Source organism: Ziziphus jujuba, chromosome 7 (genome assembly GCF_031755915.1).
Source record: "Ziziphus jujuba cultivar Dongzao chromosome 7, ASM3175591v1".
NCBI lineage: Eukaryota > Viridiplantae > Streptophyta > Magnoliopsida > Rosales > Rhamnaceae > Ziziphus > Ziziphus jujuba.
The window spans coordinates 28,323,999-28,341,866 of NC_083385.1; the positions used below are offsets into that span (position 1 = coordinate 28,323,999).

General features: G+C 34.1%; 2 protein-coding genes and 1 long non-coding RNA gene across 3 annotated transcripts; all 3 read right to left on the minus strand.

Moving 5' to 3' along the window:
- Window positions 1–250: 250 nt before the first annotated feature.
- Window positions 251–3,273, minus strand: LOC132804444 (uncharacterized). The gene is made up of 3 exons (XM_060818845.1): window positions 3,212–3,273; window positions 2,582–2,661; window positions 251–2,460 (listed from the first exon to the last, which is right to left on the minus strand). The coding sequence occupies exon 3, from the start codon at window positions 1,925–1,927 to the stop codon at window positions 251–253; it is 1,677 nt and encodes a 558-aa protein (XP_060674828.1). The 5' UTR covers window positions 1,928–2,460; window positions 2,582–2,661; window positions 3,212–3,273.
- LOC107435451 (ras-related protein RABF2a) lies at window positions 3,025–9,184 on the minus strand. The gene is made up of 8 exons (XM_048478540.2): window positions 9,026–9,184; window positions 8,807–8,876; window positions 6,980–7,057; window positions 6,723–6,890; window positions 6,080–6,128; window positions 5,780–5,853; window positions 4,044–4,137; window positions 3,025–3,397 (listed from the first exon to the last, which is right to left on the minus strand). Exons 2-8 carry the CDS (start codon window positions 8,843–8,845, stop codon window positions 3,297–3,299), a joined length of 603 nt encoding a protein of 200 aa, XP_048334497.2. The 5' UTR covers window positions 8,846–8,876; window positions 9,026–9,184; the 3' UTR covers window positions 3,025–3,296.
- A 5,672-nt stretch (window positions 9,185–14,856) lies between these two features.
- Window positions 14,857–17,394, minus strand: LOC112489433 (uncharacterized). The gene is made up of 3 exons (XR_003053707.3): window positions 17,084–17,394; window positions 16,859–16,895; window positions 14,857–15,187 (listed from the first exon to the last, which is right to left on the minus strand). It is a non-coding gene; the product is annotated as an uncharacterized LOC112489433 (long non-coding RNA).
- Window positions 17,395–17,868: the final 474 nt, after the last annotated feature.

Below are 17,868 nucleotides of genomic sequence, written 5' to 3' on the forward strand. Positions count from 1 at the left end.
GTTGTCTCCTTAGCTCCTCTAGCTCCGGTGGAGACATGCAATATGGTGCTTTTGCAGGTGGTTTTGCACCGGGTTCCAACTCGATGTAATGATTCACCTCCCTCCTTGGTGGAAGTTTCTTAGGTAGTTGTGGTGGCATGACATCTTTGAACTCCTCAAGGACTTGGCTAACCTCCTTCGATGGGTCCTTGGAAGTAACTTCTTCTTCCTCGCGTAGAGTAGCAAGGAATGTAGGCTCCCTTTTCTTTACTCATTTCTTGAGTTGCATGGCGGAGAGGCGGTTGGAAGTACTTGGCTTGTGCATTGTTGGAATCATGCAAGGTCCTCCCTCCATTATGCACACCGTGTTGTAGCGAGGGAGTGGGACCACATTGAATTCCCTAAGGAATTCCATGCCAAGTACAATATCAAAATCATCCATAGGAGCAACGGAGAAGTTTACGTTACCTTGCCAAGTGCCAAGGTGCAACTCCACGTTACGGGCCATGCCATCTAGCGGTTTAACCTCCGCATTCATTGTTTTCAACCACCATTGACTTTTGAGTTTGAGGCCAAACCTCATGGCCTCCTCCTTCCTTATGAAGTTGTGAGATACGCCGGTGTCTACCATGACTTGGGTATCTTTCCCGTTGATACGCGCCGCCACGTACATTAGGGAGTTGTTCTTTGTATTGTTGGTTGGGATTGGACTAGCCTTCAGTGAGTTGAGGAGTTGTAGACAACCCATTTGTGTGTGCTCTTGAGTTTCCCTCTCTTCGAGCATGGCACTTAAGGACTTCCTCTTCGGACAATCTCTAGCCCAATGGGGACCATCACATAAGAAGCAATTTTCCTTCGGCTTGAATTCGGGCTTGCCTCCTTTCTTCCAATCTTTGTTAGGTAGTGGTGGCCTTCTTGGAACCTCCTTACTTTGGGGAGTTTTATGGAACTTGGCTCCCCCACCTTTAATATAATTATTCTTAGGCTTAGGGTTGGAAGACTCACCTCGCCTATATTCGACAAGCGTTTCGGCCATAGTGAGGACAGTGGAAATATCTTGTACTCCCCTTCGTTGAAGCTCTTGGCATGCCCACGGTTGCAACCCATTCATGAAGTTGAAAAGGAGATCCTCCTCACTCATGTTGGGAATTTGGAGCATTAACCCAGAGAATTGCTCCACATATTCACAGATGGATCGTTGGTGCTTCAACTCCTTCATGCGTTTCCTAGCATCATTCGCCACATTCTCGGGATAGAATTGCTTCTTCAATTCACTCTTTAAATCTTCCCAAGAATTGATAGCGCATATGCCTTTCTTCATTTCTTCATGCTTTCTACGCCACCATACCGCAGCAAGATTAGTAAGATAGAGGGTAGCGGTGTTTACCTTTTGCTTCTCGTCTTGGAAATCCTCGAAGTACCGTTCCATATGCCACATGTAGTTGTCCAACTCCTTTGCATCCCTTCTCCCACTAAATTCCTTGGGCTTGGGAGCATCTACCCTTGGAGTAGAGACTATTTGTTGGGTAGTGACTGTGCCACTAGTTGCAGCTCTCTTGCATAACGCCCAATCCCCACGTGTCTCCTCTAAACTCTTCTTAAACTCATCTAATTGAGCTTGCATAAGGGACAAGGTTTCCATTACCTTTGCTTGGAAAGCTTGGCTTTCTTGACGCCACGCCTCGGTGTTGGCCTCGTTGGTGTCTTGCATGGTACCTCTAAGCTCCCCCACTTGGTCTTTCACTCGACCACCGAGCTCCTCCATGCCTTGCTCCACCCGATCAAGCCGCTCCATCATGTCGGCAACGACCAACTCCATCTTGACCACCTTGGTCTCCATGGCGGTGAGAACGTCCTTCGACTTTGAGCGCCCACGTCCCTTCCTTGCAGCTTCAGGGATGACCTCCCTTCCCCTTGCTTCTTCAACCACAACCTCTGATGAAGACATTGTGCTCTAAATGCTAGCTCTAACCAAGGCTCTGATACCACTTGTCACGGACTTGTTTCTTATCCCTTCAAACCGTGCGGCCTTAGTTGCTATTCCGACCCTTTGTTGCAACTAAGTAAGCCTTTTGCTCACTAAAAGAGAAAGCTAAGCAAAGAAAGCTAGAGCACAAAGAGAGTTTGGGAGAATGAAAGTATATTGCTTAAAAGAGAGCTTTACAAGTGTAGCTTGGATTCTTAAATCCTTGGATGGTTTGGCCAAATGAGGGCTCCACCTATTTATAGGCATACAAAATCTAATCCTACGGCTATAATTGCTTTAATCCTACAGTGGAGAATGGGTGTCTAGATCATTCCCACCTCCTTTACAAAAATATCTAAAGAAGCATTTGGAAATGGATATGTGTACATGGCTTGACCTAGAGTTCTCCATAAGGTTCTAGAGAATTCTACACTACTCTAGGTGCTTAGCCCATTATAAGGCCCAAAATGGAGAGAATGCTTACCAAGTGTTTGATGAAATGTCCCCGTGCCACACTAGCCAAAAAAAAAAAAAAAAAAAAAAAAAAAGAACGTTCGTAATTTTTAAGAGAGACGATGGACAAAGCAAACCAAACACCAGGAATGTCAATCCTTAAAGTAGAAAGCCCATTCTCACCCATTTTTCCGCCATCCAAACATGACTTGAGTTTCTTGCTTAGCGCAAGGTCATGACTTGAGTGAGTTCCCCTGTCAGGCCTGTACAACGAAATATATATATATAAATATATTTTTTTGTCGTTTAAAAATAAATAATGTCTCCCAAAAACAAATTGTCGTGAAAAAGCATTTCTTAAATAAACCAAAAACTAAATTTTCGGCCGGAGGGGGTGGTCCAAAAATTTTGAAGTTATTATTTCTAGAAAAATAAATCCAATTCCCACTTCTTTTCCTTCCATCCAAACTAAAGTTTCTCGCTGCATATAAGGTCAAAAATTTTTGAATTGCTAATGCATAATGTATAATATCTAGAAAATTTAATGCATATATTGCAGAATATACTTGGCATATACATCAGCCTGATACAACCAACTTCCCTACTATCAATTTGGTTAGGAAATCTGAATATAACATGAATTTATTTATTTAAACTTCAGAATTTGCAACTGAGTCTGTAATTGCAATCCATCATTTCATTAGCTGAGAAACATATTCTTCACAAGCATTTCACTCCATGAGGTCATAACTAAAACACAACATGCATGTACAAGTTCTGAACAAATGTACACATATAGGGAACACTGAGTACCTAAGGCATCGTTTTCACTCTGTGCATTTTCACTGTGTGCATTACAATATTACGGTCCGTAGTGATGGAGAACACCAAAGAATGCTTACGAACAACAAGATGCACTTGCAGCCCTTTCAGCAGGTCTATCTGCAAGAACCATCCCTGATGGATTTGGCAAAGGTTGTACACGAGGTAATCTCTTTGCTGTGAGCAAATATACATGACAAAAACCACAAGATGGTGATTATGTTAAAACTCCGAACATGGCTTTCATAAAAATATTTTGAAGATAAAAGTTGAATTCAAAGAACGTCTAAACTATGTATTCAGGTAGTGTTGCTGTTTACCAGCTCAAGAAAAGGAGACCAAAAAAACGAACCAAAAAAAAAAAAAGGAATAGTGTATTTGATGAAAACAATGTAAATCAAATAAATAGTTCTAGTACAAATGGGCATTTTCTACTCATATGGAAGTTGTTACTTGGCTTCAAGAAATGTCCCAGAGAGCAACAGATGTACAATGAAAGTAAAATATTTTCCATGCCTTAACAAATATCCATAAAACCAGCAGATGCAAAACAGATTAACACAAACAAAACATATTTAGGTTATAAAATGTCTGATGTGTAGATCCCACGAAAATGACTAATTTTTCACTTTGGATTTGGACTTTAGAACAAATATTTGATTTCATACTAATTTTCATTTCTAAGTTTTCTATTGTGGCCCACTTTAGTAATAGGGAGGTCTTGAATTTGACCCACACGAAAAATTGGGTTAGGAAGGGACAGGGGGCTAACGTCCCAACTAGGAATTATGCCAACTTTGATTTTTCATGACAAGAAAATTACCTATCTCATAGAAAATGTCGTTGACATTGGATGCAGTTTTTGCTGAGGTTTCCATGAAGAAAAGGCCATTTTCCTGAGCATATGCTTGAGCCTCCTGTACAACAGGCATAATGAATGAGCAAACCACAAATGGATATAAACGACAGAGCAGATTGTAATGAGTTGATTTTACAACTGAAAACATTGTCCACATAATGTTTATCCAATTTTCAAGAGATCTTTAATGGTTTGGAAACACATCTTTTCTGGAAACAGAAGCGCATATGACAAATGAAAGTTTTAATACATAGCCGCAATCTTACTATAGGAACAATGCACATCCAAAATTTTGTTGCAGTCTTTGAAAGAGGAAGAAGAAAGTAATATGATAAAAAAAAGGTCATTCCAGCTCAAACTAGACAGAAATGAATCAGTCCGATTCTCAACAAAAGAGAATTGATCTAAGAAATGGTAAGCTAATGCTTTAAACAAACAAACTCCAAAAATAAAGAATGAAATCGCATATCCAACATAAGTTACTTGTAGTCAAGATGAAACTCTGCTTTTGCTTCTTATAAAATAAAAAATAAAATAAAAATTAATTAGTAGTAATAGTGATAAATTTATATGCAAGATTGTACAGGGCACTGCTCTTAAGTCACCTTGCAGTACTAATTTTGAACACCAAACCAAAAATGGTTCACAAGTCATAACGCTCTATAGAATCAGGGAAATGTTGGACTAGCATGCTAAAATAGGGTGTGCTTGCTTTCTAGGTCCCTAATTTTACCTGCTTTCCCATGATTAATAAAATCAACCATCAGTCACCAGATTTATCTTCTATTCTATAGAATCAGGGATATGTTGGACTAGCACACTAAAATAGGGTGTGTTTGCTTTCTAGGTCCCTAATTTTACTTACTTTCCTATGATTAATAAAATCAACCATCAGTCCACCAGATTTATCTTCTACTCTATATTCTGATTATTCATTAATCATTAGTATCCTACCTTGCTAAATTGTTGTGCTTTCTTTATATAAGGTGATCCTTAACTTATACCAGCAGTCATTTAGCTTATTAACAATCCACACAAAGGACAGTTAGCAGTGCAAGGTCTGAACATCTAGTAGAATACAATAGGAATGTAAATTGCATTTTAAAAATATCTTGGTTATCAGTATATAATGATTTTAAAATTATTTCTCATCTGACAATTATTTTCAAGTTTCATCTAAAATTGACATTTCTTAATGTAACCTTAGTCAATCTTTCTTAATTGCTAGTTGCTACCACTCACGGGGAAAGCAATGTCTCTGTTCTGAGTAGTATGCAGCTTACAAGTCATTTAAGGATTCTCTCGTTAGAAATTCCATATTACATTGTAAAAAGAAATCTCATTTGTCCTATATCCCTTTCATTATTGTCTTTGTCATTCTTCTGAACAAGGATGCAACAGGAGAAAGTTAGAATCACACTAATACACACATCTAACTAGAATACAAAATTTTATTGAACATTATGACAAGCATGTCATGTACCAAAGCTACTCCCACTTGTTACCAATTTCATATCTGTCACCAAGCATTTTCATGAACTAGAACTACATTCAATTGTTTTATTGCCATTTTCCTGAAATCCAAAGATCTGGAAAAGCTACCATGTTACACATAGCTCAAAGGATCTATACAGCACAATCAAGACAAATTAAAATAATTTTAGGGTGAAGCATCATTAAGTAGAACTTTATAAACTTGCCTCTGCTGCCACCTTCCTAGCCTCTAGCAAATCTGCTTTATTCCCAGCCAGTGCCATAACCATATTTGGATTGCCTTATGCACAAAGAAGAAATAGCACAAAATTAATAAGACTTCAATAGCAACTGATCCCAGAAAGTATAATGTCATAATAAAAGAAAATTATCATCCCTCAAATGAAAAACATCAACCTCAGCACCGGTAAAAATGACCCAAATAACAGCATCCAAAACCAGTGATATAACGAATAAATAAGTTAAGTCAAAATGTGCCAACCGACAATTAAGGAAAGCAAAAATACCTTGTGACTGAAGTTCTTGAACCCATTTTTTTGCCCGCTCAAATGAAGTCTATAAAAGTAGCCAATAAATTAGAACATAGGCAGTGAACAAATATCCCAACCAGCATAAGCACAGCCTAGGTAAATAATTTATTCCTGTTGTATATCCATAGAACCTGATAAAGAAACTCCATAAAACAAAATTCAAAAGCACATGCACACTCACGATAACACAAAAAACATATACATCCTAAAATGATTGTGGACATAAAAATAGGAAAGACCAAACCAATATAGCCAAACACAATTAATAAATCTATCAACAAAAACTCATCTAAAGTTATCTATCAAAATTCCAAATTCCTTTTATCTAGCTGCGTATCCTTACAAAACTAATAATGAAGATAAAAATACATAAAATTTTCTTTCTCTCATTTTCAATTAATATTTAATTGTAAATAATCATTAGGGGAGGCCAAAAGCTATAAACTAAATCAAAGCTTACACGATTTTCTTCTGAAGACTAATATCTCAAGGTTCTCAACTTACAGCTTCATTCTCATCAAGGACACAGCAGCAATAACAACATTGACATGTTTTAGGATGTTTAGAATTTCAAAATCTAAAGACAAAACAAGCAATCGGGTTGTCAGAATCTACTCACTTGATTTGTAATATCATACACAATTATTGCAGCAGCAGCTCCTCTATAGTACATAGGAGCCAAACTATGGTATCTCTCTTGACCTGCTGTATCCCAAATCTCAAATTTTACAGTAGCATCATTTACAGCCAATGTTTGTGAGAAAAAGGCAGCCCCTATTGTTGATTCCTGCAATGTTAGAAAGAAAATCAAGCTCTAGGATTCAAACAAAATGCCATTCAAAATTTAAAATCCTGAATACAAGGAGCATTACCAACCTGAAATTCAATAAACTGTCCTTTTACAAAGCGCAACACAAGACTAGATTTACCAGCTCCAACATCCCCTAGAAGAACCTAATGGACAATAAATATAATTTTGATTATCATCAAGAAGAAATTTCAGAAAGAAATAAGAAACAATTAAAGGATATCTGATGATGTAAATCCACATTACAGATTACATTTGCCTAAACAGAAAATAAGAAATTAGTAAACTAAGTAAACTACCTTCGAGAACAGTAAAGGCATTTAAATAAATTAGTTGATGATACTTGCCCTAATTATAACAGTTTTATTGCTCTCAATCCTCTTAGATCTTGATAATATATGACGTTAAGACTAATTGTTTGGAGTTGATGCTTGAAAAACGAAAATGAAACAAGTTAGTGAGTTTTTCTTGACACAAAAGAAACACGTTAGATCCATTACCACAAATAATCGAAACAAGAACGGCCACCTACAGATTTTCCCTTCTAAAGCACTAAGAGATATGGGGAAATTATGCCTCAAACTATTACTCATTTTGCACCTTATACCCATCTCATTGCCTTTGATTGATAATTTTCTTGTCAAATCAAAATAATTTGGCCATAATCTCATGCTGCTGGTAGGCTGTATGCTCACTTCTCCTATGATCTCTAGCATTTAAGAAATTCAAGAACAACAGGGCTGAGAAATGAATCACTGGAAGGAAACTTGAAGTTGATTTTGAATACATAGATCATTGACCATAAATGAACCAATCTCTAGGAAATTAATAAATCATGGGAGACAGATAATTTTTGTTTATTGAGGTGAAGTATGAGCATAAAATGTGATAGACCTCTTACAAGATATAAAAGATAAAGAACGGATCTGTTAACAGCTCATAAAAATAATGTAATTCAACTATTAAAGTACATTGGTAGCGTATTTAGAGATTTAGAACAAGAAACTAACTGCAAAAGATCTATATCAAATCCAAACCAAAAAGGGTGAGATCATCATTTCAATCAATTGCAGAGTACAAGCACCTTGTGTAAATAAAAAGACTAAAACCAGACTGTATCTTCATTATTTTAACACACCTTGGATATGTAATATATAATCCCAAAACATGGGAAAATTTTGGAAAGTTACAATCTTGAAAGTAACCAAAAAAAGAAAAATGGTAGAAGAGCTTTAGTTCAAGCTTAGATCCCAAACACGGGAATATATGAACACAAAATTAGAAAGAAAAAGGTTATCTCAGTTTCCACCGGCCAAGGTTAAAATGAAGATACACGATGTTTTATATGTGTGTATATATATATAATTAACCCACATACCAGCTGTATGCTAATCAAAGAGAAGAAAAGCATGAATGAACAAAGAAATCCAACATCTAATTTGGCATAGGAATATACAAGCATCACCAGGTAATGCTAAATATACAAACCCTCGCTCGAGTTTTACTTGCACAAATCAAACAAATTTTTTTCCCGATAGGAGTCCACACAAAATTGAGAAAACAAAGGTAAAAAAACAATAATAGCCATGTGGATTAAAGCAAATGAACAAAGGGGTATGCCCAAAATGAAAAAAAAAAAAAAAAAAAAATTCCCAACCCTAGAGTTCTAAGCAAAATGCTTGAGAAGGAAACATAATCTACATTTAGATTTCAAATCTCAAATACATACTATGATCAAAAGGCTAGCAATTAAGCGAAAAACTAATATAAAATAATAATAATAATATGCGATAAATTAACTAGAATCAAGACAGATCCATATCAGAATTTGCAGACAACAATACAAAGAACCGTTAAAAGTACCAATTTTTTCAAAGTTAAACGATTATCCTCACCAATTTGGCATTGATGTTCTTGTTTCCACTGGTGGCCATAAAGGAATACAGAAAAAAAGATCAGAAATTTCTGAAAAGTAAATAAAGAAAGAAAAAATCAGACAAAAAAGACGAAACATGGAATTCAATCGAAATTAGAAAGGTCAACCAATCATATTTACAAATCAAACCAAATCAACCGGAGGCATTAAGCGAAAGCAAAAACAGAGGAAAACTCACCAGTACGAATGCCCAGAAACTACCAAGAGGTGGGTCCAATTTGGGGATGCCCAGCAGGCAGCGAAGGTCTGATGTCGTTGCAGTTGGGCTGTTGGAGGTGCAAACGGAGCTGCGACGGCTAAAGAAGCCGAAGAGAGAGAGAGGGAGAGAGCGGCGGAGAGAGGAAGGGAAATATAGAGAGCGAAGAGAGAAGAAAAGGGAAGATAAGCGAAGCTGTTGGTCAGTCTGAAGAGAAAACAACGAAAGAGAAACGTAAAAGACAGCTAGATATACCTTTCACAGAAGACGAAGACGGTCGTATACTGGTATTACAGTGTAATTTTGTGGCTAAATTATGGGCATATGTGTAAATTAAAAACCAATTTTTCCACGCAAACGTAATGTGTTCCACGCGGCGTTCAATTTCACCCAACCCTCTGTTTTTTTACTTATTGAAAAATAGCAAAAAAAAAATATTTTATTTTATTTTATTTATTTATTTATTTATTAATTTAGTCAACTATGAATAAAAATACCCTTAGCTATGGCTTTTCTCTTGTGCTTTTCTTTTTCCTCTTTTCTTAAACAACCCGTAACATATTCTCGCATCTGTTTGCCCTCGTTCTCTTTTTCTTATATTTTTTCATTTTTAAAGTTAAAGTCAAGTAAATTTTTTTTTTCTAATTAGATAAAATATTGATACTAAATGATGTAAAATTGTCTAAGTATTCTTTTATTCTTGTATTTTTTAACTTTTGTATTTTTTAAAATTTTTTAATATAGATATGTAATAAATTAGTTTATGAGTTGTTATATTTGATTTTAAAGATACTAATGTGACATATGATGTGAAAATGGGAGAAAAATTTTGTAAAATTGAAAAATTATAAAAATCAATAAAAATTGAGAAAAATTGGCGAAAAAGATGAATTTCCGCCATTTTCCACCAGTTTGTCAGTTTTTGCTAGTTTTCCACTAATTTTCCGCTAGTAGGAAAATGTTATATTTAGTAGAAAAAAAAACAGAAACGAATTTTTTTAGGACAAATAATATATTTATTTAGTATTATTCATATTTCTATTATTTATTAATTTAGTTTAACGTTATTCATTTAATTTGTAGTAAAATGGAAGATGGTGATATTATAATTGTGGTTTTATACAATGGAATATTGGTACAAATGATACTGGTCATTAAAAATATCAAAATGGTAAAAATATAATGGTTTCTGTTGGTAAAAGATGCACAAAATCAGAGTTAAAGAATAAGATTTTCAATTTTATTGAGATAAATCGAAATGAATATTTGCTAAAGCTAAAATGGATATATGGACGATGTGTAGAAAAGTTAGATCCTACAAAAATACACAATGATAGGGATGTGAAATGCTTTCTTTAAGAAGTGAGAAATGGAGGGATGATGATAATACGACCTCCATTATATGTTGAGATAATTTCAAAAGTTGAACATGTATCTAGAAATGTTCATCAAATGGCCTTTGCTTCAGAAGTGGGAGTAATCATCATTCTTTTGCTTGTCCTTCAATTGGTGTTCATCTACCATAAGTTCTCGATTCTGAAGCTATTGAGGCTATATTTCATGACATTATAGTTCATTGAAGTCAGTTTAGAGATCAAGTTGATGTTCGTGAATCCTAAACATAATTTAAAGTCTATGAAGGTGTTGATGTTGGAGGTGATTGTGTTGAATGCTTTCCTAACGAAGAGGAGTATGAGTAGTTGCATAATACTGATCATTATGAGAATTACAATGCAGTAGGGGATGATGTTGATCATAATGGTGTAGATTTTGAATATGAGTTGTCCGACAATAATAATGATATGCTTCCTGAAATGAACAATGAACAATGAAGGAGTTAATAATGTTAGGGTTCATCATGCTACAAGTGTTCACTTATCATCGAGCAACAGAAGTGGTTCTATGGCTATATTTTCATCAAAGTTCACTGGTTGTGCGAGCATTGTAGTTGGATAGATATTTCGCAACAAACGTGACTTACAGAATAAACTGAATATTCATTACATGAGTGAAAATAAAGGGTTTAAGGTGACATGGTCAACTATACAAAGGTATGAGATTATGTATTTGGAAAAGATTTGTAAATGATGACTGCGTGCGACCAAATTAAACAATAGGGAAATATTTATTGTGAGAATTTTTGATAATGTACACAGTTGCTTGTTAGATATCATGCATTGAGAACATAGGCAGGTGAGTAGCCGGGTTATCAGACAATGTATCAAATCTAAATATGAAGGGATTGCACGTGTTTACAAATCCAAAGAAATTCAAGATGACTTTCTGCAAAAATATGGGCTGAATATAAGCTACAACAAAGCATGGAGAGGTAAAGAATATGCACTTAACAGTGCTAGGGGATCTCGAGAGGAGAATTTTACTATGTTGCCTGTCTATTGTTATGAGTTAGTGTCAAAGAACCATAGGACTCTTACACTTATCAAAACAGACAATAATAACAATTTTATATATTTCATTATGGTGATTGGAGCATGCATTGGGGATCCCACATAAGACCCGTTGATGCGAATCCATCCGTGCCCGCACAACCGATAACCCGCTGGGTTGCTGACCCAATACGGATGAAAACCGGGCCAATCACTAGGGATCAAGCTAAAAGGTTTAGGGACAACTTTGCTACCTTTATCCAGGGGCTAATTCATTCTCAAGAGCACTTGTCCATACCCGAAGATCCAAGACCTATTTTGGGCATACAAGTGGTGGAAGCCGATACGGACCGGGGTAGCTGTTTTGGTGCATTTTTGGAGTTCGGGCAGCAAGAAATGGTTCCAACTCTTTATGGATTCAATAAATATTACTAGGAGGTCATGGAAACAAGTCAAGACAGAAGTAAAACCAACTTGTATGGACTTGTACGGACAGCTTCAAAATTTGGCCGAAAATTGCTGTATTACTTGCTGACTTTACTGTATTTTGCTGAGTTGGCTTTTTCTCTTTCCTCCAAGCAAGGGAAATGTGTGGGACTCCATAATAATCCTATTTGGCATCCTAAAAAGCATATAGAAGCTGATTTGGAGCTCAAATTGGTCAAAAATTGATCAAAGTCAACTTAGTCAAAAAGCTAGTATTTTAATTTCTTAATTTGATTTCTACTTTTTGTTTTAGGAAATTACCTTTACTTTTGGTTTTTATTTATTTATTTACTAGACAACTAAGTTTAGGAAAGTTATTATTTTATTATTTTCATTGTAAATTAATTAATTCCTAATTCAAAAAAAGGGAATTAATTAATTCAAATTAGATTAGGAAATGGTGTGAAATTAGGCAATTTCCTAATTGGATTCTATGTTGGCTGAAATTTCCTAATCCTTTTAGGGTTTTATTTTGTTCATTCAAAGCCTATTTAAAGGCTTATTTTCAATGAAAAATCAAGCTTGAATTTTATACAGAAATGTATTTGTGAGATTGAATTCTCTTTGTTCTTTTGAACACCTAAAACACCATTAGTGAATAAGTGTTTTAGTTTAATTTATCAATAGGCATTCCATCACCTATTGTGGCATCTTCATTAAATACCAATGTTTCTAATCATAGGTTGGTTAGGGGTCAAGGTGACCATTAGAACTTGAACATAATTAGATCCAGGCTAATATAATACGGGTTTAAGAGCAGGTCATCCTAGGTTAACATCATCCGTGTTGGCTATTGATGCGGCTACTTTGAAAGGAAAATACAAAGGATGCATGTATATTGCAGCAGGCATGAATGGCAATAAGCAAATATATCATTTGGCTTTCGGTATTGGAGATGAAGAGAACGAGCAAGCTTATACATGGTTTTTCCAAAACCTCAAGGATGCCATTGGAGATTTTTCAGATTTGGTGTTTATGAGTGATAGACACCTAGCTATTGAAAAGGCAATATGCAAAGTTTTTTCCAATGTATACCACGGGCTGTGCACGTACTACATAAGCAGAAATATTAAGGTAAATCTACATGCGAAAGATGATGAAACAATAATATAATGTTTTATGCTCGCAACTAATGCATATTTAGTTGAAGATTTTGTTTTATATGGGGCAAATTGAGGCAAAAGACAGTAGGGCTGCCAGTACATAAGATCATGTGACCCTACAAGGTGGGCATATTCTCTTTCACCATGTAGAAGGTACAATCTCATGACCACCAACATTGCAGAAAGCTTGAATGGTATTTTGCTAGATGCTAGAGAGATGCCAATGGTAGCATTGATTGAGCACATATGAGATTTGTTGCAAAGGTGATTTTATGAATGATGTACTGCAGGTGCGAAATTGACGAAGCCTATGATTGACCATATGGAAGAGCAACTTAAACTTTGCAATTTGGAGTCTATCGGGCTACGTGTGAAGACTGTTAATATGTATGAGTTTTTTGTGAAAGGTGAGAGTTTGAAGGGCACAGTTAATCTCCAATAAAAAACATGCTCATGTAAAATCTTCCATATTGATCAATATCCTTATGATTATTATATTTTTGCTTGTAGAGAACATAAAATTACTCCTTATGATATGTGTTCTCATTACTACACTGGGATGCATATCGTGCAGCTTATGCTAAGTCCATTTACCCTGTGTTAGATGAAAAACAGTAGCATGCTCTGGATAATGTGTCAAGTTGTATTGTTTTTCCATAGAAATGGACGCATAGATGAGCCAGTAGGTCGAAGATGCAACGCATACCATCTCAAAGTGAAAATGTTATTAGATGTAGATGTAGCCGATGCGGTGGTGTTGGACATTATAGGCAGAGATATACGAATCTATTGTCTTATGCTTCGAATTAGGAATTTTTAATTTAGTGTGTCATAGTTATGTATTTTAAATTTATATTCTTTGACAATTATCATATACTCATGTATATATATTGTATTCGATGGTAATGCTTTTTTATGTTGTGATAATGATGTGATACGTACGTAAAAATTTTAGTTTAATAATGTAATCATAAATTAAAAAAGGCAATATGGAAAAACTACGAAAAGGAGAAATTTTGGTCACAAAAGAAGCTGATTACAATAGATTTTTTTGACTGTCTCAATTATTTCGAAAAGGAAAACAAAATGTATCAGACTTACTTTTGTTTAATTGTTTAATGATCTTAAAAGTCAATACATTATTTTATAGGATTATAAATTTCAATTATTTTAAATCCATCGGACTTTCAAAAAAAAAAATGATGTTTATGCATCTATTGGAAACAATTTTCCAACTAGAGGAATTTGATTTCCGACTACAGAAAAATTTCTTTCTAAAAGGAGGAAAATGCTTTTTGACAGGAGGAAATGTTTTCTGATGGGAGGAAAAATTTTCCGACAAGCAAAAAATTTTCCAGAAGTTGCAAATGAATTGCAAATAAACTGGACCTAATGGGTTTGTGCAAAAATGAATTATAATAAAAATGTCTAAAGAAAATTTTAGAACCAACGCATATTGTGGATTTAAAAGCTACAAGCTCTTTTATATATTAGTGTCCATTATACATTAGGCAACTTACCAGCCACACATACCATTGGCTTTTGGTTTTATGTACAATATATATCATAAATAACTATATTTTAATCACCAAAGAAATAGAAAGTTATATGTAACATTGCTTATTAAGGATAACATACGATTCCAACCAACCTCAAACATTATGGTTTCACATTCAGATCTCCCATTAAATTCAACAAAAAAACAGTGTCATATAAGAGATAATTTCACATTCTGACCATGCAAGACAAATGTTGTCCTCATTAAAAATAACACAATATCATAAACATGGTTCATAATGACGAATGTTCAAAATTGAGCAGTTTAAAAGATAATGAGTTATCTTCTCTAAAATAATCCATTATGAAAATTATCAACAATGCTGAAAAACCATACAATGTAGCACAAATAAAGGTTCAATGATAAATTCTTTGAATTCATGCAACATCAACTTGCATAATATTTTCTATTTTGTTTAGAGAAGCAACTTACATTAATGGGGGATAAACCACCACCAATGCTTCTCTATCTTTTTATATATATCTCTCTCTCTCTCTCTGTGTCTCTGTCTATCTATGTGAGTGTGTGTGTGTGATTGTGAGAGCATTCACTTGTACCTCTAATTTTCTGCTTCAAGTTTCTGCGCGGTCCTTCACTTGCTCCTCCATTGCTGAAAAAATAAAAAATCCAATTTATCAATATATCTAACTCATCAATAAATATAACTCATTGATCATGCAGGACACTTAAAGAGATATAACTCATACAACAAATGAGCTTGCCTAGAAGTTTAAAGCATGTCATCAAAGATACTAAATGGATGTTAGTCTCTTGACAAATTAAACATAAATGAGACCATGACTCCTGATATAAAAGATTGAAAAGTACATTCCCAAATAACAGAACTAATTACTCAATATGTCACTTTTGGCCACAAATTTGGAGTCACCAAAATATATGCAACAACATTCAGCATCACCAATAAAATTTAAAATATATACTTAAGAGACACTACATGAACTAGTCAACATGCCAACTAAAATATATCATCTAGATAGACATTTCAATAAAATAGTTTGAGCATTAAGTAATATTAATATATATATATATATATATATGGATGATGAGGAACGCAAACTGTTGTGAACCAGGGTGGCCATGTGCTCATAGTGTATATATATATAGATATACTTTTTGTTCATGGCCTATACCAATATATCTCTTTATTTGCTCCTAATTGATCTATATTTAAAAAGCAAATTAAAAGCCTCTTTTGACCATTTGCATATTAATATATATATATATATATATATATATACAGACACACACGCTCAAACACATGGAGTTTAAAAATATATTTCACTGCAATGCAAGTATATATTGCATTGTATGGCTGCAGGATCATCGTAATCACATTCAACTTGCTTCCCAATATCTTTCTTGCAATCAGCTGAATGTAATAAGCTCATGCACAGTACTCCTATATATATATATGAGATTATTATTTAAACAAAAACAATATATATTTCTATAAATTCATTCCTAAAGCTTAATAGTATCAGTACTATCGCAACTTCACTATCTCATAACTCGAATAGAAAACAATCATCAAACATCAAGTAATTGTTCAATTGTAGTTATCGAGTGTTATTTCATTGTCAATAAACATAAGTTTCCCTTATATATTAATTTCTTCCTCATCCGAACTTAATTTGCTTCCCAACTTCTAATATATATGTTAATTAACCCAACAACAAAACTTTCTAAGCTTTATCTACCAAGCAATAAGAAAATTGAAGTACTATTTTAATTTGCCAGTAATTATGGTAAATGAACAATTAATTATGATATATATACATATTCTTGAACTAAATAAAGGGTACTTCAGCTCCTAAGTCTTTTTTTTTTTTTAATTTCATTCTAACCTCTAAATTGACTTGTTGTATTGTCCTTCAAATACCATCATCATACTACTAATTTTTGGCAACACTATACTTTAAAGTATCGTATCTATACAATCAGAATGCATATATAAGCTAACAAAAGACAAATAACTATTTGCTACTATCTTGCACCGCACAGTTTATTGACAACTACCAAGGCAATTGGAGAAATACCAACTATAAAGATTTTAATAGCATAGACCGGAGAAAGCAAAGACAAAATGCGATATAACAAAATCACAGACATATTTGAAAATTTAAGCATTAAAGATGAACAAAGAGGAAAAACTAAACAACAAGGTTTAACAAAAAATGTCATTCAGAACAAACATCCCTTACAATAAAATTTTCAAAACTCAACTCAATCAATGAACCAAGAATCTAGAGAAAGCAATTACCATTGCCGGCACACCGCTCCTAAGGCACTGGGTCTCCCTGCAAAAAACAATACCCACCCACTGACCAATTATCACCAAAAAAACCCATCACACTTAGCTCATAAAATGTCATCAGTCAAAAGCTCCATTCTTTTTTTTTTCTCAAAATAAATAAATTAACAGAATTTCATTAAATGGAATCATAATTGAAAAGGAAAGTAGAGACAGAGAGAGAGAGAGGTTTACCTTAAATCCAAGAAGAAGGAGTGGTGCAAGGATGACATCGGCAAATGGTAACGACGAAGTGGTTGAAAGGGAAAGGGAAAGTAGTGAAAAAAAAAAAAAAAACCAAGAATGCATTTTGGACAAGAAAGGGGGAAAATAGAGAAAAGTAACCCTAGAATACAGTCGAAGTGGCAACGACGATGGTATTTTTGAAAAGGAAATGGAAAGTAGAGAGAAAAATAAATAAATAAATAAAAACCTAGAATGTGTTTTGGACGGGAAAGTGGAGGAAAAACAGAAGAAGCTAGAATGCGTTTTTGGAAGGGAAAAGGGAAAAATAGAGGCAAAAAACAAAATGAAGAGCATTCTTGTCAGGATGAAAGAAAAGTTGGCTAGTTTTTTAAAAAACTAAAAAATTTGTTATTTTTCAAGTATTGATTTGTATGGTAGCTATTTTTCTAAAAAACCCTTTTACTTACCTTTTCCATTTTCATTTTTAGCCAAAAATTCCTTTTTAGATTTTCACTATTTTAAATAATATTTAATTAGACCAAAATTTGATGGATGAAATGCAAAAATAATTAAAGTAGGATAATATTTTTCTAACTTAATAAAAATTTATAATTACAGACTGGAAAATTTGACTTCTAAAAATGTTATAATTTAAATGTCATCCTTTGAAAGTATGATCATTTTATGTTTCTTTATCAATGAGATTTTTTTCCTTTCTTTTCTTTTCTTTTAATTTTTTTTTTTTATGTATCAAACTTCTCCAATTACAAATTTTAATCCAATTTTATAATTTA